This window comes from Peromyscus maniculatus, chromosome 6 (genome assembly GCF_049852395.1).
Source record: "Peromyscus maniculatus bairdii isolate BWxNUB_F1_BW_parent chromosome 6, HU_Pman_BW_mat_3.1, whole genome shotgun sequence".
NCBI lineage: Eukaryota > Metazoa > Chordata > Mammalia > Rodentia > Cricetidae > Peromyscus > Peromyscus maniculatus.
The window spans coordinates 111,845,959-111,869,969 of NC_134857.1; the positions used below are offsets into that span (position 1 = coordinate 111,845,959).

Below are 24,011 nucleotides of genomic sequence, written 5' to 3' on the forward strand. Positions count from 1 at the left end.
TGGATTTACTGGGAAAAAAATCAGAATAGAAAGGATTTGGACATTTATGTTATGCAGAGAACAGAAAGCAGCCATTCGATTTGGAAATGGAATGTACAGCCCCTCCAAGTCATGATTTCCTGCCTGCAGCCAACACTGGATGACCACATGTCAAGGGCTGAGTAACAGAAGGAGTCAAATAAGGATGAAGCTTACATCTACAGTGAAGACTCTGTAGCCTGTATAGTCAATGCTGCAGCAAACAGTCTTCTCCAAAAGAGCTTGATTTTAATGGCACTCTTAAAAAAAAGGACAAATTGACTCTGTTATTTTTACTTAATAAAAAATGCTTTCTAAAATGGTAGATTAATCAACTATATTTGTTTGAGCCATATTTTAAAAAATTCTTAACACTTAAATATTTTTAAAATATTCAAGTCCCAATTTCTACCAAGCAGAGATAATAACTTCTAAAATTTTGCCGTATTTGTTCAAAGCAAAATGTTTAGAGCTTAGTACGTTTAACTTCCCTACTGTGAATACTCTGAATTTGGTTTCTCTACCTTGCTGGCTCCTCTCAGCTCCCATAGGCACTAGTTTTGCAGCCATCTTTTAAACCTTGGAAACCTCCCTAATTTTAAGGCTAGTTAGAGAGTCACGAGGAAAAGGTGGTTTTATCCTAGTCTTAGTAAATGTGGATACAGGCATACAACATCTGATGCACAAGAAGAGATCTATAAGACACTTGAAGATGGACAGGAAATATTTAGTCTTGAGGAACAATTCTTCTTCTTTGTTTAGAATGCCAGTGGCACGAGATATTCGAAGGCATTGTTAGAGCTCCAGAATGACATGCTATATAGTACAGGAAGAAACCTGAGGATAGAACAGATGAGGTCTACTATGCTGGGAACGTGAGGAGAAATGGAGGGCTCCCTCGAGACAGGAGGGGAACAAGGGTGTTGTGTACTGGAAGCTCAGGAAATGGCTGTCTGTACATGAAATCCTACAGAAAGGACAGAAAATTATACCATCCCAGGGAACTCCTTACACTTAACCGTTAGGTAACTGAGAAGGTCTGAGAGATGCATTTTCTGTTGCCCATATTGGCATTGATTTATAGTGTTTCTGTAATGCAAAAGAAAAGCAGAAGAATAATAAATAGTTCCTGGGAATATGGTAGCCCACCCACTCCCCACTAGCAATCTCAAGAGATGGCTTCTGAAAACAAAAACAAAACAAACCCAAACCTAACATTTTGAAAGCTGACCTTCATTCTATAAATGAGAAAGAAGTCAATAGCCCCAATACATCAAACATATTAGCTGATAACAATCATACCTTGAACCCCAGATTCTGTCTTTCAATTGCATAATGACTTTGACCACAAACTATTCTTTCTCCTTTTTTTTAATCCACAAACCATTTGTATGAAAATTCCTACTGGCTTGCAAGCCATTATTTTTATATTCATAAGCACTACAAAGCTTTCCCCCCTCTGATCATTGTGATTTTATTTGATATATGTGAAGAAAATAAATAGAAGTCATAACACTGTGACCAGAGCTATCATCTTTTTATCCAATTTTTTTTTCCTTAAAGGTTGGAATTGCCACCCACGTACAAAGCAGAAATGTAGAAATGTGTGTGTAATTCAAGTCACCTGGTTCCAGGGGCACTGCAGGTGTTTGTAGCACACACACCCTTTACTGGAAAATGGTTTCCTGGTGTTGCTTTGGTCCCAGTGTCACTGCCTAGAGAAGGAAATCTCAGACATCAAAGGAAGAAAGATTAAAGGATCCAAGCACTTTAGAAACAAGACATCCTCAGCCCCACTGTTGACTCCTGCAATGCTCCACCTCACCCAACCTCTAGCTTCCTCACCAGGAGGGCACAGGCAGATCTGCTGGGCAGATGTTGGAATGCTCATCTACACACAGGCGCACACATGGGTGGTGGTCTTGAGTTGATGCTAAATCATTGGCATTAACTTATACAGAAACCCAAGAGAGGAGTGGATGCCGCTGGCAGTATAATCAGTGCCTTGAAGAAAACCTCTTAGTGCTGGTAGACTACGATGCCAGCCTGAAACTTGGCTGAGGGTGGACCAGTGCAGAAATCCCTGCCCATAATACAAAACATGTAGTTTGCTCTGTGGCCATGTACTTGAAAGTACTTCAAGTAATACTAAATGAAGCTTACCTTTAATTGTTACATAAGCGAGTTCATTTACCAGGTAGTCAGTGATCACTGTATGCCAGGCACCATGTCCGATTATTATGGGAAATGACCTCTGGGTGGTGCTGACCTACAAACATACGTTACAAATATTTCCCCCAGACATTTGAAAGAGAAAAGCTCAGAGGCTTAAGAGAAAGTTCTGTCTTCAGCAGGAAATGAAAATTTCATCTAAATGGTAACTCCTAAGCTGACAAAGTACATTTACCTACAGATTTGTGTCTGTGTGGTGATTTAACCCTAAAACAAAAGCAAAAACGAACAAGGAAAATCTTACAACACAGAGACTGTAAGTGCTTCCAGTGGGCCTACTTTGTTTGAATATACAAATTTCTGGTTAAATTTAGCAAAATCTAGAATTAGGAAATTAGAGTTGAGACAACTCACCACACCTCACTGGTTCTTGAAGAGCAGTGTAGAGACAGAGACATCAGCAATGTTTGGATATCTGTTAGCAGAGTGAGCTTCTAGTTCACTGCAGGCATATTGACTCAGAGACTTTGAAAGTGGAACCTTCAGTCTGTGTCTGAAACATACAACTCATTGTTTGGTGAAGGTGAATATTTGAGAACCTCCAGCCTGCTTAATGAATTTAGAATTTGAAAAACTGGGTTCTGTTACTAGTTTTTATATGAACTAACCACAGGCCATTAACAGACTCTGAGGTAGGCCCCCTCACCTATACACTCAACATTTCTGGCGAGCCCTGAAACATGTTGGAACCAGAAGGGGTGGTTGAACCACTGTGAGTGTATGAATACATTATCTCTTGGAACATTCATCTAAAAGTGATTAATTTTATGTTATATGAATTTTATATTAATACTATTTCAAAAATCCAACTCAACTCCCTTTCCTAATTCCGTGAGAGAATGTGTGCCATCCACAGGTGCTATGCAGATGTGTTTTCAGGTGATGGTTGTTCAGACACAGCACAGATATGGAGCTGCTTTTGTTTTTCTTTTTGCAAGTAATGCCAACAATGCAATACTGTAAAGAGAACACTTTTTATAATGGAATTATCACATGGTGAGGCTGGGGTGGTGGAGGAGAGCTGGTTATTGGAGCTGTGTTTAATGTCCACATGTGTAGTTGGAGTTTTCCTGTGTCCCAGCCAGCCGATGGTTGGGACAATTCTCTCCCACTCATGTCCCCCAAGTAAGCACATAGAGGCTTATATTAATTGTAAGTGCTTGGCCGTTAGCTCAGGTTTATTACTGACTAGCTCTTACACTTAAATTAACCCATAATTCTTACCTATGTTTAGCCAAGTGGCTTGGTACCTTTTCTCAATTCTGCCTTGACATCTTGCTTCGTCTGTGTCTGGCTGGTGACTGCTGACTCAGCCTTCCTCCTCCCAGAATTCTCCTTGTCTACTTATCCCGACTATACTTCCTGCCTGGCTATTGGCCAACCAGCATTTTATTTATCAACACACATTCACAGCATACAGGACGACATTCCACAGCACACATGTTGTGATATAATCCTTGTCATATCACATGTTATATATGCAGATCATAGTTATTCCGAGACCCAAAGAGTAATAAAAAAAAAAGAGACAAAACACTCTATATGCTTAGAAAATTATCACCCAGCTTGGTCATATCAATTCTTCTTTTTCTACATCAAGGTAACAGGATTACCATGTACTGAGGGTGTCTTAGCAGTTCTGGGGTCATGACTCTCTACAAGTGTGGTGTCTTGACTCTTTCCTGTGTTCTATTGGTCTCTGTGGGGCATTAACCCTCCCTTAGTCATGCTTACCTCTGCTGAAGAAGCCTTTAGGAAAGTCATCAATGGATTCCAGTGGCTAGGGATGTGTATGTTTCCCTGTTGGCTACTTGGGTGATTTGATCTTTATGGATTGAGGAATACATGACAGTCTATGAATCTCTCTCTCTCTCTCTCTCTCTCTCTCTCTCTCTCTCTCTCTCTCTCTCTCTCTCTCTCTCGGCACAAGGGATTGGACCCAGGGATTTGTTTATGTCAGGCTGATACTTTGTCACAGAGCTATACCTCTAAATCTTACTATTTGTTCTGAGACATGGTCTCACAAAGTTGCCCATGCTGATCTTGAACTTAGTATGTAATCAAACAAACTTTAGATTTTCGATCCTTCTACCCCAGCATCTTGAGTAACTAGGATTATAGTCCCGTGCCTCTAGGTAGAGTTGAGAATATCAATATCTAAGCCCAGTTAACTCATAACTATCTCTATATAGTGTGAATGTTCCAGATTCTGGAACCTCTGGAGTTTCTTTTAAGATCAAAAGTCTTTCTAGCCTGACACAGCCTTTCAAAGGTTGCCTTCTCTCCAAGTAGAAGATGAAGCCAAGGGACAATTCTGATTGCATATTCCCAAGGATTCTGCCCAGGCTCTGTGTGCAGGAATCAAGTTATGTGAGGTATGTATGGGGTTTATTGAGTTTAGATTAATTTTCACTTTTTGTCTATATTTACACAACTTCTTTTTTATGGAAATTTCTAGTAAACATAAAATAGAGGAAATAGTGTGTTTGAACCCTCATATACTGGTCCTGCAGTTTTGACCATTTTTAGCTCACTGCTATCATTATTTCATCCTCAAACACTTCAGCCACATCTTTAAAAGAAACAAACTTTAAAAGCACAACCAAAACACCACCACCAAAACTAAGAGTTAGCAATAATTTTTTTTCATGTTCTTCTATATATAGCAAAGGGAACTAATAATTTTTCACAAGCTTAGAAATCAACAAAGAAAACTGATTACAATTAACATTTGTAGTCTGTAATCAAGATTGGAGTTTGTATTTTTCTATAAAGTAACTCACACAGTAAAATGTCCAGGGAAGTTGTGAAATCATTTTGTGAAAGGCGCATCTGTAAAATATCTACAGTCTCCGAGCCTTGCTATTGTCAAGGTCTCATGGAAATAGGAGCAGTCTGCAGTGAAGCTTTGTGATTGGGGCATCTGTTAGCAGGAGGAGACATTTTGGCCTGTGAGATGGTGGATTTCAGGATCTGTGGCTGGGCTGAGTTTACGTGGAGAGTTACAGAACTCTAGTAAGAAATGGGAAAAGCTCATTGCTACCACACCCAGGTTATGCACCCAAATTCCCAGACAATTTCTCTATTATTCTCAGCTAAACTTGTCTTCAATGAAAACCATACCACTCTATCACTCCCAACATGTTTTTTGCCTTAGAGTGGGTATGAGTTGAGGATTCAGCATGGAGCCAGCCAGATGTTGCGATGTGGGTGTGTTGCTTCTCCATCTGCGTACATGCAAGAATGTTTATTAATATCTAACCATAGAGGGATCCCACTGTAGACATGACAAAATGACACACATGGATGCTGAAGTCCTTGGAGTTCTCCAAACACGTGCTGGTAGTTTGAGACAGATAATTAATTTGTTAGTATTAACTTCGAAGACAAAAAGGTCTATGAACAGTTGCTGTTAAATATTAATTATTGTTTTATAATAAGTAACAGGCTGATTACACCTTGAATTGATCATTCTGTGGAACTGTATTTTGAAATCCACATTTTGTACTGGAATAATTTCCAGAAAGCAAGACTAGACATTTTAGAATTGAATTTGTTGATATTTATTAATGGCTTCTGTATAAGAAAGACATTCTAATGTTTCTTGGAAGCATAATTTGAAAGTTGTAAGGATTTCTGATCTGTCAGTAATGAAAAGACAAGTCCAGTTCTCATTGCTACGGGATGAGTGGTTTGATTTCAGGGACTGTCTTGGCATTTCCATCCATCCTATTTCTAAGCCCAGTCAGCATTTGATCAGCATGTACAGTGCTGTGCTCCAGGAGGGCAGATGAAAAGCAGTTTGCAAGCGGATTGTTATGCTTTTGATCTATTCTCAGACAGGAGCCTGGCTAGTGTTGGGTTTTATACTAATAATAAAAAAAAAAAACCCACTTCATCTAATCTTAGTATGGAAACAACTTGACTTGTTTGTATGAATGAAGTTCTGGTGATCGCGTTTAAACCCAGGAAATGTTGTAATCAGATGTAATCCATCCTGCCTGATACCTGTTGTGCCCAGGTGTGACAGTCTTTCCTCTTCCTACAGAATTAGAGACTCCAACACTCTGGTCTATTCTATGCAGTCAGAATGCACAGGAGCCTTACAAGTGTTCAACCTTTTCAAAACAGACTGACATTCTGTGTGGAATGTTATTGTCTGTGTAGGACACATTCAACCTAGAAGGCAGAGTTTTTATTTCTTACCCCTTTGTCCAGCAAATAGTCTCATAGTATCTTTCTCCAAGTATCAAATATGAACTCAGACAAAGCAGAAAACAATCCTTTGCAAATTTCTGTATGCTATTAAATTTAGAAGCAGGACCTAACACTTGTGGAATAAAGTTCCAATAAATATGGGCATGATTATGGAAGTTGAGGGGCATATGAACAAGAATTATAGAAATTATCTAAAAAGCATTTTGTTCAAGACCTATAAACACTACATATATTATTTATATATATATATATATATATATATATATATATATATATATATATATATATATATATATATATAATGTTTGGTGAGAGCTGACACACAAATAATATTTAACTAATTTAATGTGTCTGATAGGGATCTATCTTATTGAAATCAATTTGTTCAGTATTATAATTAGTTGTTAAATGAGAATTTTGATTCTTGCAAAAATGAGAGTCTTGGAGAGCCCTTTTGTTTAGGTCTGTATAGCACTAAAATTTTGGAGGATGCTATCCTGGGTTACATTCTTCTTTGCAATAACAATCCATAGTGGTGATAGCTAACTAGGAAACTATCACAAATGATACATAATCAAAAGACAATATTTAGAACAAAAGCAAAGAAGCAATAGAAGTATTTAGTGGTGGGAGGGAACCAGCTTCCTTATCCAAGAAATATCCACTGTGAGTGTTCCAACCTAGCAAAACTCTTAACCATTTCCAGAGGACAATTAGGAAAGAGATCAGGGCATCATTACCTTCATGGTAGAGACAATCTACAGCTGCTTAGAAATGAAGAGTTCTGCTTTCCACTATAGATAACTTATACATGAAAACTAGGAAGGCTATAAGGCAAGGTATTAATGATAGCACTCAGGAAAGGGGAGTTGGTGGCTCAGTGAGGCACTTGTAGACAAATTCCTAGACAGAAAATATCTCATCATCCAATGTCCTTTCTTTTTAAAGATATATATGTATATATATATATATATATATATATATATATATATATATATACATGGAGAGAGGGAGAGAGAGAGAGAGAGAGAGAGAGAGAGAGAGAGAGAGAGAGAGAGAGAGAGAGAGAGAGAGAGTCTCCTAGGCTATAAATGGTTTCAGTAAGATTTGACTGACTTTAAATATCAATGTGAAAATACATACAACCTCCTCATTTTGGGCTTTTTCTTATTAGAATTCCTAGTTGATTATAAATTTGCTTTTGTCAATGTAATTTTATAAATTTTTAACCAATGTTACAACAAAATCTCATTAATTCAAGAGAAGACATGTTGAGGGATGTGAATTCATTCCAAATATTATGTAACTGCGGAAATGGAGATTAAAAAAAATGTTGTCCTTATTCAAAGAATATAAAGAAAATAGACAAAGAACTCAACAGAGTGTGCTCTGTGTCCTGGTACAGATAAGCACCCTATATCAGTGATATAACTGTCAAATCCTTCTCCACTGGAGGTGGCTACTCAACCTGGATAGTTGCTCAAAAGTGAAGTAAGTTGATGTAATCTTTGAGTGACGAGCTAGAAATACCCTAATGATGAAATGGGATGGAGGAAAGGTGTACTTGGCAGAAAGAATGTGTTTCTAAACAGAGAGCCATGGATGGGGTTGACTAGAGGATATGCATAAAGCCCATGTAACTGGAGTGCAGGACACAAACTCTAGGGAGGTAGATGGAAACCAGATTCACCAAGCCAAGAACAAATGTTTCCTGGGAATCTTAACTGTAATATAGCTTTCTTCTTCTTTGGCTAAAATGATCAAACAACACTGGACAGATTTTGTATAGCATTCTAAATATTGCTCTGGACACATTTGAATGTATGGCACGAGGTGAAATTTTTTTTTTAAAGTGAAAGATTTTTAGAATGACCCTAGCATTGTTGTCTAAAAATTTCATTTGCCCTTTTCATGAACCTCCTGCCGGTAAGGGAAGCACTATGGTTGTTTCGAGGCAATGCAAGCCCATCTCTATTCCTGTGGGAACTCCTGTTTCTTAGCTGCACTCTACTTCTTCCTTACTGCCTTCTCCTGTACTCACATTTTAAAACCCCATACTTTGTTTTATTGTTGCAAAGGCTGCTGGAATGTAAGGTCAGACATGGAGGTGTTAAGAAGAGTTCGATGCCAGTACATCTGGGGGTCCTTAGTAATGCCCAGGGGCCCACAAATAGAAGCTGCAGAAATACAGAGGAGGATACTCTTTGCCCAGACAGAAAGAGCCAATGGAATGAGGGGAAAATGACTTACACCCAAAACATTATTTCTCTTTTTGTCGTTTAAGCTGGTAACAAATATTCTGACCCCCTTTGCTCTACTGAGAATGTTTGGGTCACCACACTAAAGCAGAGGCCCTGGGATGTGGGTGGTGTGGGGGGACCAATGTCTTCAGTATGTTCTCTTTGGGATTACTAACACATTGAGAATGTCATCACAAGCTGTACCACATTTCTGAGGCTGATATTTGAACACTAGGGTCACCAAAACCCAAAACATCTATCATCTGGCTTATGATTTCCTTCCTTTCCAAAGTTTTTGAAAGAAATTTTTCATAGAAACTGATGCTAACCCAGTGAGTGATGTCTCTATACCATATTGTTCTGGAGACACGTATCTCCTTACCTCATGTGTGCTGACCTTCATTTTTTCTACACAGTAAGAATTTAAATTGGTTCATAGGGGTATGAGACTGAGAACTAAGTCCATATGTATATTGAGATACTGACTTTTTTGGAAAAGTGCTTTATTTTAATAAATAACATGTGCTAGTATTATTGTTATTATCAGAAACTGAAACTATTCTCCAGTCTAAGGCTTTTTCACTCGGTCATCTTTAAAATGTCTCAAAAAAAAAAATGCCCCTGGCCACTGTCACATTTCATCTGTCAGAAAGTCAAGCACTCCTCCACTGGGAGGCTTTTACCCTAGCAAGAAGTTGACACTCTGAAGTTGCTTCAAACACTCACAGTTGTCTTGGATTGTGGAACTCAGAAGTGATTTGATGGACAAAGTGAGTGTACTTTGCATGTCTTGTGCATAGGTTGCTATGTGGGATCGTTTCTGCCTTCATTAACAAGGTACACAGGACAGACTGGAGATACCAGGATGTATTCTGTAAACACCATAAATTCAGGCATCAGGCTGAAATTGCAAAAGACTAAGGCGGGTAAAATTCTTATCATATGAGATAGCTTCATTTCTTTCTCTTCCTAATGGCAAGTGGCTTATTCTAGTCCTCCATCTTGTGGCTGATAGAACAAGGTATCTACATGCTCCTATATTTTGGCTAGAGATCTAGTTCTGGTTTAATTGCTTTTCCCAGACTTCCCCGTGGTAAACGGTGAATCACAGCTTTGCCCTGTGTTAGTAATAAAAGGTTTCTCAGTCAGTGCAATCTGATGCAAGCTGCAGAGTCTGGCTCTTGCTGTAATGCTCTGTATAAACATTGGGAGAGCTTCTCCTCAAGTCATTGCCTCTCCACACTGGCACACCTGGAGGGATAAACATTGTGTGTCATCTTCTTTACAGGCTCTAAGCTCTTATAGGAACCGTTTATCATTTTCAGCATTTACTCATAGCATTCTTAACAGATATGGGAAAAAGTTCTTGTGCCTTAAGTTAGGTATTTTTCTGGGCTTTCTTTTCATCGTTTTGACCAGAAATGAGCAGTCTTTCAAATTTTATCTGCTTGTATCAGCTGTTTCCTCAAAATTAGAATAAAATGTAGCCAGTGGCTACTTGAATTCGTCTGGCCTAATTCCTGGAGGAAATGAAAGAGAATTCAACAAGATTAGAGAGGTACTCCCATTTGACTGCTCTGTATCAAGTGAAATCAGCCAAGATACTAACAAACATTAGCCCAGTTAAGCAATTGTTAGAGCAATGCATTGTGTATATATGTATGCTTGTGATAATATGTTTTGAATGTTTAATTGAAGTCTTATTGTTCCAAGAAGGTGAAATTTATGAACTCATTCAGAACACTTTTCTTGGGGAGCCTTTACTTGAAGCTCTTGTAGGAAGCTTTGGATTAAGGAAAACTGTTTTTTCCTAAAACAAAAACATAAGGCATAACTTAAGAAACTCTGTTTTAAATTTTCAAATACTAGCTTTTTAAAGATATTGTATTAATTATAATTGGAGCTGCATGTATCTAGTGCAAATTATAAAATATTTTTAAAAGCTTACATGTAACCTAAATGTTCTCTTTTCTTCTATTCTCAGTATTAACCTTGTCTACCTTCCCATGGGTAAACTATATTTCTTTGGTACATTTCCTGAGATAATTTGATAGGATTTCTACACACACATATTCATGTATGCAATTATACAACACAGCACTGTCATGTCATCATTTTTTAAATTCATGATAATGTAAGCAAACATTTGGTCACCAACATATTTGACATTTAAATTACCAAGTATTTATATTTTGAAAATAGTTACAGAAATAGTTACCAACCTTGGTCTGTTTTATTATCATGAAAGTCTTTTTAAAGCAGTAAGTTAATAGTATATGTTTTCATATCCACCTAAATATCTACTTTTAAATATAAATGCACCTTTCATTGAGAAATGAAAAATGCCATACTAAGCACACAAACTAACGGATGTTCACATGACCTGTCTTTCATATATTGTATGAGGACGAAAGCTATTTGTTTTGTGTCTCCCCTCAGGATATAAAATACAAAGGAAGCTGCATAGTTATGCATTGCCAACATGACACAGGTGTATACCACATGAGGATATGGAACAATGGAGCAATAATGGATGTGCTGACAGCTCTGAGTCCACAGTGTCTTCTTCCACAGCACGATGGTGTGTGTGTGTGTGTGTGTGTGTGTGTGTGTGTGTGTGTGTGTGTGTGTGTGTGTGTGTTTCTCTTCCTTTACTTTTCATAGAGTTCTAGAAATTCCCAAGCTCTCCCTCAAGCACAGTGGATGAGTACTAGGAATAAAAATGAACCTTTCTGGAAATAGTTGTTGCCAGTAGGTCACTTTCTTAGCCCCCCTTGTTGCCATGTAAACAATGCCCACTTAGACCCTTGTCTGTCTGGAGAAGGGGTTGGGTTCATAACTTGTCTAGCTTGCTGCCATTTGTGTGATACCTCTAAAACATGGACCATTAATCTATGCAACATCTCTGAAGCCATGCCTCTTCCCATATCCTCCCTTATTGTGTGTTCATCAGAACAGAATTTATTAAAAGACATTCCTGGGCCCCATCTAATCTTAGAATAGAAATAAAATGTCTGAAAAAATTCCATGAGTACGTAGTTTTTAAAGGCAATCTATGGAATGCTCATGATTAAGTAAGCAGGTAAGCATTGCTGAAGTTAGGGAAATATGTCCATTTTATCAAGGGACATATGCAACTTACCAACTTCTCCTAGAGTCATGAAACAAATTAATCTGGAGGCATAATTCAAATAGTACAATTATAAAATCTTTTTTACCATAATATTTTTCTAAAGACATGAAATCAGGCAAATTTGTAAGACTACGATGACATTTTTTTTTATTATTGATGTCAACCAGACATTTTGAAGAGAACCTAAAGTTGGGCACTTTACTGCTCTGTTTAAGTCTGGATAATTATACTCAGGCAGTCACTGGGTTATAAAGGACTTGGTAATAGACACACGGAACACACAGGACTCTTTAGCTGTGCACATGCTGAGGCACTGCTGTTGTCACAGACAGGAGCAGTTTGCTCTATACATTTTGAATGAGAGGGAATGGCTAAACATAATGAGGGGAGAAAGGATGAAAAAATTTTTAAAAAAATTGAAGATCCAGGTAAACTGCATCCTTTAGGTTTCCGTTAGTTCTCTGACCAGACAGAAAAGTTAGTTCTCCCATTCACTCCATGATGGGTAATGTATGCTACAGCGGAGAATATGAGATGTGTTCACACAGTTTCTTAGAATCTCTCTTTTGCTTAAAAGAGCATCAGGCAACTAAGAAATGCTAGAGCTGGAAAATAATCTTCCCCAGGGAAGAGCATACCAATTAGTTATTCAATACCAAGTGGTCAGCCCTGAAGACATGTGAGTATTGTATGAGTACCATTATCCAGCCTGAGCAGGTTATATTTAGTAATATATGTACACACACACACACACACACACACACACACACACACACACACACAGCAATATCAATGAAGAAAAGCCATGAATTTGAAAGAGAACAAGAAGTGTTATATGCCAGGGTTTGGAGGGAGAGAAAGAAAGGGGGTAAATGATACATTTTTATTATAATCTCAAATACAAAAGACATTTTAGAAAAATGACAGAGTGGAGCACAACAAGCCAGAGATTACCTAGTCTTTATTCTACAGAATTAACCTTTCCTCTTGGGACTTGGTGGGACTTTCTGAATTAATTGGGGAACTAATGTATTTCCAAGCTACTAGAAAAAAATCCATGATTCCTAGTCAATAACCCAGGCAGCATTAGCAAGTATTCTCCTGTCTTGTAACCTTTGTGTCAAAATTCAACTTTCTATCTTTTCTTTAAAACAAATATATGTAATGGGATGAACAGCCTAAGTTGTTTTTTTTATTCTTCTTAGGAAACTAAATTTAATGTAGACTCAGTCATGTTGATCCAGTGGCTGTTTTGTCATTGTTTGGTTGGTTTTTCACTGTTTTCTTTTCTTTGGGGGATTATAATATAATTACATCATTTCTCCACTTCCTTCCCTCCCTTCAAGCCTCCCCATATACCCTTCCTTGCTTTCTTACAAATTCATGGCTTCTTTCTTATTGATTATTGTCCATGCATCTATGTATACATATATGTCCTCAAATACAGCCTCCTCAGTCTGTATAACATCACCTGTATTTATGCTTCGAGTGTGATCATTCAGTATTAGGTAACTAGTTGGAGGAAGACTATATTTTCCCACTCTGAGCATTCCTGTAGTCCTGTAGTTCTGTAGGTGTCCTGTGGTTTCTTATGTAAAGTGGCAGCCTTGTGGTCTTTCCCCTTTCCAATTCCGCACGTCTATTGTTGTCTTGTTCATCTCATATTCAGGCTGTTATGTTGGTGAGACTTTGTGGGATAGCTCCACATCTTCAGATATAAGTGTAGTCTTCAACCCTCATCCATGAAACATCTCATTCTAACACAGAAAGAGAATTATATAAAACCACGACCAGCCAAACCATGTCCAACCAAAGTGCACAGCTGCATATCCCAGTTCCAACAGATGAAATCTACAAAACAACTCCTGCACCAAGGCTCGAGGAACATTGTGTAAGAGGGGGGCAGAAAGAGTATAAGAGCCAGAGGATCGGGGAGTTTCCTGTGAGATTGTGTCTCCTAGCAATGCCGGAAGCACACATTATTTTAATTAAATTAGCTTCCAGATCCTCAGCATCCATGGTTCTTCTTGAAATTGCCTGGAGTTACATCTGAGGTTACGCATCTTTTAACACTTTATAGATGGAAATATAGGCAAAATTCTTAAACATAGGCCGGGCGGTGGTGGCGCACGCCTTTAATCCCAGCACTCGGGAGGCAGAGCCAGGCGGATCTCTGTGAGTTCGAGGCCAGCCTGGGCTACCAAGTGAGTTCCAGGAAAGGCGCAAAGCTACACAGAGAAACCCTGTCTCGAAAAACCAAAAAAAAAAAAAAAAAAAAAAAATTCTTAAACATTTTAATGTTATGTATTTGTGTGTGTGTGTGTGTGTGTGTGTGTGTGTGTGTGTGTGTGTGTGTGTTATAGGGTCTCATATAGTCCAGACTGGCCTTGAACTCATTATGTAGCCAAGATTGGTTTTGAACTTGGAATCCTCTTGTTCTGCCTCCTTATTGCTAGAATTACAGACAAGTATTACCTGGTTGAAATTTTGACTTGAATGTTTTTTTTTTATTTTTTTCTTTATTAAGAATTTTTTTTATTCATTTTGCATACCAACCACAGATCTCCCTCTCATTCCTCCTCTGCTCCCCCCCTCTCCCAGTCTTTCCCCAACCTACTCTCCATTTCCTCCTCAGAAAAGGTAAGGCCTCCCTTTGGGAGTCAGCAAAGCCTGGTACATTCAGTTGAGACAGGTCCAAGCCCCTCCCCCTGCATCAAGGTTGTGCAAGGTGTCCCACCATAGGTAATGGGCTCCAAAAAGCCAGTTCATGCACCCACTGCCAGGGGCCCTTTAAGCAGTCCAAGGTATAAAACTGGCTTATGCAGAGGGCCTAGTCCAGTTCCATGGAGGCTCCACAACTGCTGGTCTAAAGTTCATGAGTTCCCACTAGCTTGGTTCAGTTGTCTCGGTAGGTTTCCCTATCATGATCTTGATCCCCATTGCTCATAGAATCCCTATTTATTCTCTTCAGCTGGAGTTTCTGGAGCTCACCTGGTACTTGGCTGTGGATCTCTGCATCTGCTTCCATCAGTTACCGGATGAAGGCTCTATGATGACAGTTAGGGTACCTGCTGATCTAATTACTGGGGTAATCCAGTTCGGGCACCCTCTCCCCACCATTGCTAGTAGTCTAAGCTGGGGTCATCCTTGTGAATTCCTGGGAACTTCCCTAGCACCAGGTTTCTCCTTATCCCCATGATGCCTCCCTCTATCAAGATAGCTCTTTCATTGCTCCCCTGCTCTGTCCCTATTCCAGCTCAACCATCCAGTTCCATTATGTTCTCATTTCCCATACCCTACCCTCTATATCCCCCCCACCCCAGTTTACTCAGGAGATCTCAGAATGATTATTTTTAATAGTCTCTCTAAAAAATTTTTCCTCATTGTGTTATCATTCATTTAAAAATGTTTGCCACATTTATTATTTATTTATTATATGTGTGAATGGGTGTGCATGTGCCATATCGTACATGTACATGTGGAGGTCAGAGTACAGCTTGGGGGAGTCTGTTCTCTCCTTCCACTAGGGATGGAACCCAGGTCATCAGTCTTGGTGGCAAGTGCCCATAGAGGCTGAGACATCTTGCTGGCCCCTATCCTGAATTCTGAAGTGAAATCATGGAAAATCTGGAAGCAAAGCATTCAAAGTTGTGATGATGACTTCTGCATTTCAAAATTTAACTAAATGTGAGCCACAATATTTAATTGAAGGGGAAGTGATCAGGGGAAAATACACTGCAATTAATTTTATGATGAATATACTGTTTTTTTTTATCTATTTTATTGAGCCATATTAAATTACTGGGAAGTTAATGTTAACAAAATATCTAACGTTAAGCATTATATTAATGAGACAAACAAAAAAACACGTGTTGACAAATTTTAGATGTTGACTGTGTAAGAGCGTATTTTCGGAGTAGCCAGCCACACATTTGCAGATTACAGATCTAGCTCTTAGAAGTACCCGGGAGATAGCTGGTAGTCTGTCCACCTGGGCTCAGTGACGGCCGACTGCCGAGTGCAGAGCCAGACAGCTGTCTGAAAGAACCCGGGCTTTCATAGCACCACGAGAATCTGAATTCTTTATCTCAAACTTAATACTGCTCATTCCTCCCATCCTGACTCATGAGTCCTCAAAGGTGCTTTACCCAGAGATAACAGTGGACAGAGGAGATAATGAGCACTTTGCCCATAGCCAGACTGGGGTACCGTCCACACAGAACTCCCGTGGTGCAGGTTTCCCACGCAGTTTTGAAATGCATGTCTTGGCAGTAGTGTGCCTTATATACTCGAAGAAACAAAAATCTACCAGGTGGAGTGTCATAACCTGGGAAATTAACCTTTCCTCTAAGAAGTTAGGAAAAGGCTGTGGTTTCCCATGTGTGACGGCCAGCCTTGCTCTGCTTTGACCTCAGAGCCCCAAGATCTGTTCCTACCCCCAGCCCTCCGTCCGCTGTTACGCCCTCTATCCACTCAAATGTTTTTCATTCACACAGCTGGGTTGTCCCCACCCCACCCCCAACCCCCACAGGCTGTCTTCTGCCTGCCCAGCTGATGACGTTTTCCTGGCTCCAGCCAACTTCCGTGCTTGTTACAAACAGTGCTCAAGGGGACAAAAGATTGTCTAGATTAAAACAACAACGAAAGTAGGTCGATCTTGCAAGAATCCGGATGGGTGGCCAGCCATCCCACATGAACAATGTGTGATGTTTCTGTCTCTTTCTCTCCCACCCCCAACCCCCATCATCAAACAGGAAAAATATCATTATTTTGAGAATGTGGGAGGTTCGGTTGTGGCCAAAGGTCTATTTGTTGGTCAATGTTGTAGAGAAACCTGAAGCAATATTCCTCATGATTTCAGAGAACTGATCTAGTGGTTACATTTCAAAGGGATGGGGAGTTAAAAAAAACCACACACAATAATAAATTCAATCCTATATGTAAAACTGAATTAATAGACCCTTACTCTTGGAATAAGTGAGGGCAAGTTTTGACAATAAGTGAGGGGGGCGGGGGAAAGGACTTAATTGTTTCAAATAAGAGGGAATGGCTACATTTCCTTTTTGCTTTGCTCCTTAGAATTCTATTTGTCATTATTTGCATGGCAGGCTTCTGCTTATAACTCTGCTTTACAATCAGTTAAAACTGTTGTCAGGAACTGGAATCATTGTTATAGCTTCGGCTGTGGTTCCCTACAGGTTTCTGAATTTCCAAGAGCTGCTGCAGGACAGGCTGTTGGCATTAGAAAAATGTGGGCAAGTTTACTTTCACAATCTCTGTGTTCAGCACAGAGGTCACCAATGCACAACCTCATCTCTATGGGTGTGAAAGCTTCCCCATAACATGCTCTTGGTTCTGATATCCCAGGCCTGATGCCATGGCAAGTTCAGCACACTCAAATTCTCTACCATTGAGCATACTATTTATCTCTAAAAGTTACATAATGTCTTTTCCTCACTTTAATGCTAAAACTATAAATAATTATTCCAAACTAGCATGGTGGAAATGGACTTCAAACTCTTCATACTAAGGAGAAATGTTGGTTTCTGATAGACTTTAATTCAATCTGTGTCCAATGTGTTTACTCTTTTGTTTTTAAAGCTCCTGTCATGGTTATAATGATCACTGGTGTAGCTATTTATAGAAGTGACTTTATATTTAGACTAAAAAGAAGCAAAACAAATGTCTTTGTTTTTTGGCCTGATTCTGGACTGCTTTTATACACTCTTAATTTATGGCAAATCATCTCCTTTTCTTAGGTGCCCCTAATTAACTTACATCCTAACCATGCCTGAGTCTGGGTAGTGAGTGATTGTGAATGCTGACAAAATGGGATTTCTAATCAGTTCTGGAAGTAGTTAGTGGAGAGAGAATGCAAGTCTCATTCTGGCTCTTACACTTGGCTATTGGTGTTCCAGTAGACTGCCACTGGTCCTCACATACCATGGTTATCTAGTCTCTTCACCTAAAGACCAAGTCAAGAAAGCCATGAAAACACCACTGTTATTAATTGCTGTAGTAAGAAACATATCTGCCTTTTACTTTTAAATCTCTAAAACAAGTACCAGGCGAGCATGTGATTAACTTTAAATTGACACTTTGGCTAAGGCTCTTAAGCTTGCTCTATGTTTAACCACAACGCTACCCTCAAGTGGGAGCCAAGTGACAACCTTTCGAGACCAAACGTAACGGGAAGTAAAGATCCTCTTGTGAAAGTTCCTAAGTGGCAGTTATATTTATGTATATTTTTCTCACCAGAAGTCCTTTCAATCACTCCTATGCCCATCATTCCATCAGGCCTCCTGTTTCTCTGTCTGCATGTCTCCCCTTGCTTTCCTACTGTGACACAGTTTAATAATAGAAAAACAAACACAAAAGAACACCTCTGAAATGACGTGACTGAGCCCTCATGGTAGTGCTGAAATACCTTTGTCCAAAATTCAAAATTGTGGGGTTGGGGATTTAGCTCAGTGGTAGAGCGCTTGCTCCGGGGGCGGCGGGGGGGGGGGGGGGAATCAAAATTGCTGAAATGTGATGCACCAATGCTGGTACATATGTATCACTAATATGTTAGGTCTACAGTTTATGTTGTTTTCTTGATAATGATCAGGCTAAAAAGGCTTTATGCCTCAGTAAACCTGTGCTGGGGACACTGATTTTTGAAAGCAAGGCATGTCTCCTAAGATCAGTTGCTTCTCTCAAACTCACTTCATTCAATTTATTATGCCCCCTTTTTTGAAAACATTTATAGAATATATGTGTGTTCATATTCATATATTTTATTTCATATAGTTTACTGTGGCCAAAAGTTTTATGAGCTTTGGAGAAGTTATATTTTTATTTAAAATTATTAAACATCGCTTTCAAATTCTGAAACTTTTCCTTCTAGAATCTTGGTATGGGCATTCAGTCCCAAGCACAGAACATTTATAACATTTCAAAAACATCCCAAATACTGTCTTTGCCTTTGTCACTGTTTCTTCAACCTAAGAATATTTTTCCAGATAAATAAACTAAATTTAGCAATCAGCTTGTTCCTCCAATGCGGTCTGTTCTTTATGAATGCAGCCCAGCGTTACTTCTTGTCAGAACTGTGTGAGAGTTTGCTGAGTTGTGAACAGCACATGATGTTTTAGGTAGCACATGTTTATTTCGGACGAGAGAACATGTCCTATTTTTGAGAAAGGAAAGACTTGTAAGACATCAAATGTTTCTTGCAAAACAATTTGATGAAATGAATGTAAATGAATCAGAAACATGTGAATTGTGTTTCAATTAAAATTAATGACTCTAAATAGGAAGACGGCAAAGTTCCTGGGGGCAAGAGTGTGGCAAGGCCAGGCGGGAAGTGACATTGGTTTGGTTTTCTTCAGTCTTGGGTTCTTGAAAAACATCCCACTACTGTGTATTCAACTTCGTTCAGATTCTTGAAAGTCAACCTAGGAATCGTAAAGTGGACTGATAGCACAAATTCATCTTATGGATTCATGGCACACTGCCACTGGGCAATCATTTAAAATCGCTTTCAAAGGCAAGTGAGTGGCTCCCAGTGCTACTTTTTCAAGGGTAAATAAGATGTTGTAATGGTGATAAAATCCATTTTCCCTCAGACTCACACATAAACTTCATCTCTACTTCCTGTCTCTAATTGAAGATGATGCGACAGACATACCTGGCAGATACAGAGCAGAAAGGGGGGAGGAGGGAGGGAGGAAAGAAGGGAGGGATGAAGGGAGGAAGGAAGACAGAGAGGATAAAGGAAATAAGCAATGTGTGGGGTTAGGACATCAAGTGGGATTTCATAATGAAAACACCCAAACCAAAATAATTATTTTAGAGACACAAACATCTTATCCACAGTTTCATCCTTATATCATCTGTGCACACTTCAAAGCAAAAGTCAAAGTTTTCAAAAATAAGATTTGTATTTGTAGTTAAAAATTAATGTATTTCTCGAAAAATTGGAAAAATGAAATAAAAGGAGGCCAGGCCTGGTAATGTTTGCTCATAATCCCACTACTTAAAGACAGAGGCAGGAGAATTGTCACAAGTCTAAGGTTCAAGACAAATCTGGTCTAAGGTGAGTTCCAGCAATCATAGGTTGCGTAATTAGACCTTGTTTTAAAAAAAAAGGGGGTCGGGGTGGGGAACCTATCTCAATGCTCAGTCTAAGTGTGCTGTATGATATCACAGTCTCTGAATGTGTACATGTCAAATGTTCCAAGAACTTCCAAAAGGCAGGCTGTATGTAACTGGAGTCCGTATTTGACTTTGATCTTTTGAGTTACTATCACACACGGCTCACGTAGTTTTCAGGACTTACTACTGTGGAGAAATGCATTAATAACCTGTTTTTTCTGAACAAACTGAAGACATAGTTGCTATAGTTGCTGCAAGGAGATCGTGAGAGGATACCCTGTTGGGCTTCCTGAGAACTCTCAGTAACTGAAGTCCAGCATCCTTCTGGTTATGCGGACACTGCTGTTGCTCTGTAGAGAAAGTAGGGATTCGGGCAAGGTCCTTTATTTTTTTTTGGGTGGAGGGGCAGGGATGTGTTGTGTGCAGACAGGTTGTTTCTCAGATCATCTGTAACAGTTTCTCCTTACCTTTCACAGGCAGGGATTGTGAGTTTTTCTTAGATGTATTTGTTCTCTGGGCAGATACCGATCAGCACAATCATTTGTCCATTTTACTCTTCCTTGTCTCTCAATAGCAGGTGGGAATGGAGTGAGAGGTTGCTTGTGTGTTCTGCAATTAGTGGCGATTCAACAGTTACCTTTTCGTGAGCCTCCGGAGTCACTCACGGCAGGTGCCTGCCAGTATGCAGTATAAAGGTGGCCAGTGAAAATGCACAGGGCATGTTAATTTCAAGGTGCTTTTTTACTTTAGGGTGTATTTCATTCAGGCCCTGCAAATGTGACTGAGTTTCTCTTAAGGTTGCTGCCTGAATGCCTTCTCAGTGTCCAAGGACCTCACACCTTTCTCTCTTTGCTGTCCTATCTGATGACAGGCCTACCCTTGCAGCAGTGATAAGGAATGTGAAGTTGGAAGATACTGTCACAGTCCCCACCAAGGATCATCAGCCTGTATGGTGTGTCGGAGGAAAAAGAAACGATGCCATAGAGATGGCATGTGTTGCCCTGGTACCCGCTGCAATAATGGTAAGAGATCTCATCAAGTGTTAGACAGCCTCTTTCTTTCTCAGAAGGCTTTGTGCTAAGGTGATTTAATGCTTCTTTATCCGGACTCCTGAGTTATAAGCCTTTTGGGACTGGGAGGCTTTGAGTGTTTGGGTAGCGTTAGATACCAGAGTCACCTTCCAAACAGGCTTCCTGAGGTCTGGCTATTTCTTATTGCAAAATTGCAGTGTTGTGTGCAAAATCACAAAATGTTCTGTTTCCTAAACACATGAATACCAAGACAAGAAATGTAGTTGTGAGTCCCTTGACCAGATTCACAGGAATTTTATATTATAGTTCTTATATTAAAGATGTCCCGGGGCATCCTTAGTAGGTGAGGGGATAGCTGGTCCACCTGCAGCCTGGCTGCACTCAAGCCTAATGAGCTGACAGGCAAACATCTATTCAGCACTAATAATGTACTGAAAACAATCACAGACACTTGATTAAATAATTGCAGAACATGGTTAGAAGCATTAGTCATAAAAAATGACACAGTCAGGCTCATATTGTCATGCCTTCTCTGGTCTCTAGGAATAAACCTACTGTGAATATCTTAAAGAGGAACTGAAGGGGCAGACAAAGACCTCACACCATGTGAGAAGTGGGTAGGCTGGATTGAGATTGTTTAGCTCATAAACAAAAAGGACCTTGGACAAGTCCTTGGTCAGATGACTTTTGAAAAAAGAAACAGTGGACACTGACTTAATTCTACACCACGTCACTATTCTAAGTACTTTTCATATATTTACAATAATTTGATGAGATTCATTCTGCTTTGTTGTTCTTTGCAAAATGTCATTTGATCTTGAAAAGGAAAAATTCAGATCTAGGAAGCTTGGCTCCAGAGCCAAATTATTCTATCCTTAATAAGTAAGTGAATGAATGAATGAATGAACTAACAGATAAAAAAGATAGATACATAGTAGTAGGTAGATTAAGAAATAGACACATAAATGTCTATACACAGATATAAATGTCCTAACACAGACCAGGATGAACATTACAGGTTATATCACCAGTTATAGTGATCTGTTTACAATCTCATTTCCAGGTATCTGCATCCCAGTCACTGAGAGCATCCTGACCCCTCATATTCCAGCTCTGGATGGCACTCGGCATAGAGATCGGAACCATGGTCACTATTCCAACCATGACCTGGGATGGCAGAATCTAGGAAGGCCACACACCAAGATGTCTCATATAAAAGGTAGGACTCCCTCTACTTGCATGTTTGTTTACTCTTTCTTTCTTTTATAAAGAAGTAAAAGAAAACATAGTGTCTTAGGGTTTCTATTTCTGTGAAGAGACACTATAACCACAGCAACTCTCACAAAGTAAATCATCTAATTGTGGTGGCTTGCTTACAGTTCAGAGGTTTAGTCCATTATCATCATGGCAGAAAGCAAGGCAGCATGCAGGCAGATATGGTGCTAGAGAAGGAGCTGAGAGTTCTTACATCTTAATTCACAGGCTGCAGGAAGTGGTACCTTATGCATATATGAGACCTTAAAACCCATGTCCACAGTGATGCATTTTCTCCAACAAAACTTACACCTACTCCAACAAGGCCATACCTCCTAATGGTGTCTCTCCCTTTGGGGGCCATTTTTCTTTCCAACCACCACACATAGATAGTTAATTCTCTTTGGTTCTATGAATCCATAGAAAATTATGAAAATGTTCATTAATGGGCAATTTTAAACTGAGTTTATTAATTTTTAATTTTGAAAATGCTGGAGATTTCATAGAATTGTTGAAAAGTATATATTATGAAAAAGGCAGTAGCCTGACCTGCCATGCTATTTTCTAAGCATGCCTCTCTTTTCATATGAAAACTGAGAATAAACCTTCTAAACAAACTTGTATGGTCCAAACATGTGGGAAATGCATGAGGAAATATTGCTGCTGGCAATTAAATTCTGCCAATTTTTTCACCTTTGCAGATTCAGGAAGCAGATATCACTAAGCAATCATATGACATGTTATCATAGCCAACCTATGAGGAACAGTTGGTTTGTAGTGGAGTGATGCATCATTATAAAGTCCTTTTCTTCCTCTTACTCACCAATAACAAGCTTGAATAGTGTGAATTATTTTAGTAATAGTAAATTATTTTACTAATAGTAAAATTTTGAATACATGAAATATACTTATACTCAAAGGAGCTTTTTATATGTGTATCTGTGAAGCACTCCTCTTTCAAGATGTCCATGATTAAAAATGCCCAGTGTTCTCAAGAATTTTGTAATAAATAATCTCCCTGTTGTTGAGAATTTTTGATGACCTGTGGTGCTCTGGGAATCCATGATGTGAAAACCTAGTTTCCTTTCCTAAACTTGTTATTTCCATAGCTTCTCTCACCACACAACCATTTCTCCACGTTTTCATCTTCTAAAGAGCCAGTCTCCTGGACAAGATCTGACCCACTGGTGTAGCTTGGACCAATAGTGGTCACATGTATAATGCTAAAGATGTTGACAAGTAATTTCTTTTATTATTTTGCTTTACCTATCAAGACCCTGAATTATTTCCCAAACCTCTTATTTCTGTTTCATTAAATTCCTATATAATTGCCATTATGTTTGTCTTTCCTCATCCCATTAGATATCTACATTACAGCACTATTCAAAATCTACCAATCTAACTAGAAATCTTGTGTTGCATTGTAGCATGAATCCTAATTGGTCTTAATAAAAACCTGGAGTCAGATATTGGGGTAAATGCTGAAATATCAGGGAAGTAAAGGAGCCAGCCACTAGAGAGACTTATCTCTGCCAAATCCTTAGACCAAAAGGGGCCCAGCTCCTGTCTCCATACCACCTTATCACTTCCCCTCTCCCTGTAGCCATATCACTTCCTGTTTCCTCCTCCCAAGTACTGGGATCAAAGGCATGAGATCCCAAGTGCTGGGATTAAAGGTGTGCGCCACCACTGCCTGGCCTCCAGTGGCTAGCTCTGCACTCTGATCTCCAGACAAGCTTTATTTGT

General features: G+C 39.2%; 1 protein-coding gene across 1 annotated transcript in view; it reads left to right on the forward strand.

The window, feature by feature from the left end:
• Positions 1-24,011, forward strand: part of Dkk2 (dickkopf Wnt signaling pathway inhibitor 2) — a 96,832-nt gene that overhangs the window by 68,899 nt on the left and 3,922 nt on the right. Inside the window, exons 2-3 of the mRNA XM_006970367.4 lie at positions 20,852-21,002; positions 22,075-22,230. Coding sequence (XP_006970429.1) covers positions 20,852-21,002; positions 22,075-22,230 — 307 coding nt within the window. The remainder of the gene's footprint in view (positions 1-20,851; positions 21,003-22,074; positions 22,231-24,011) is intronic.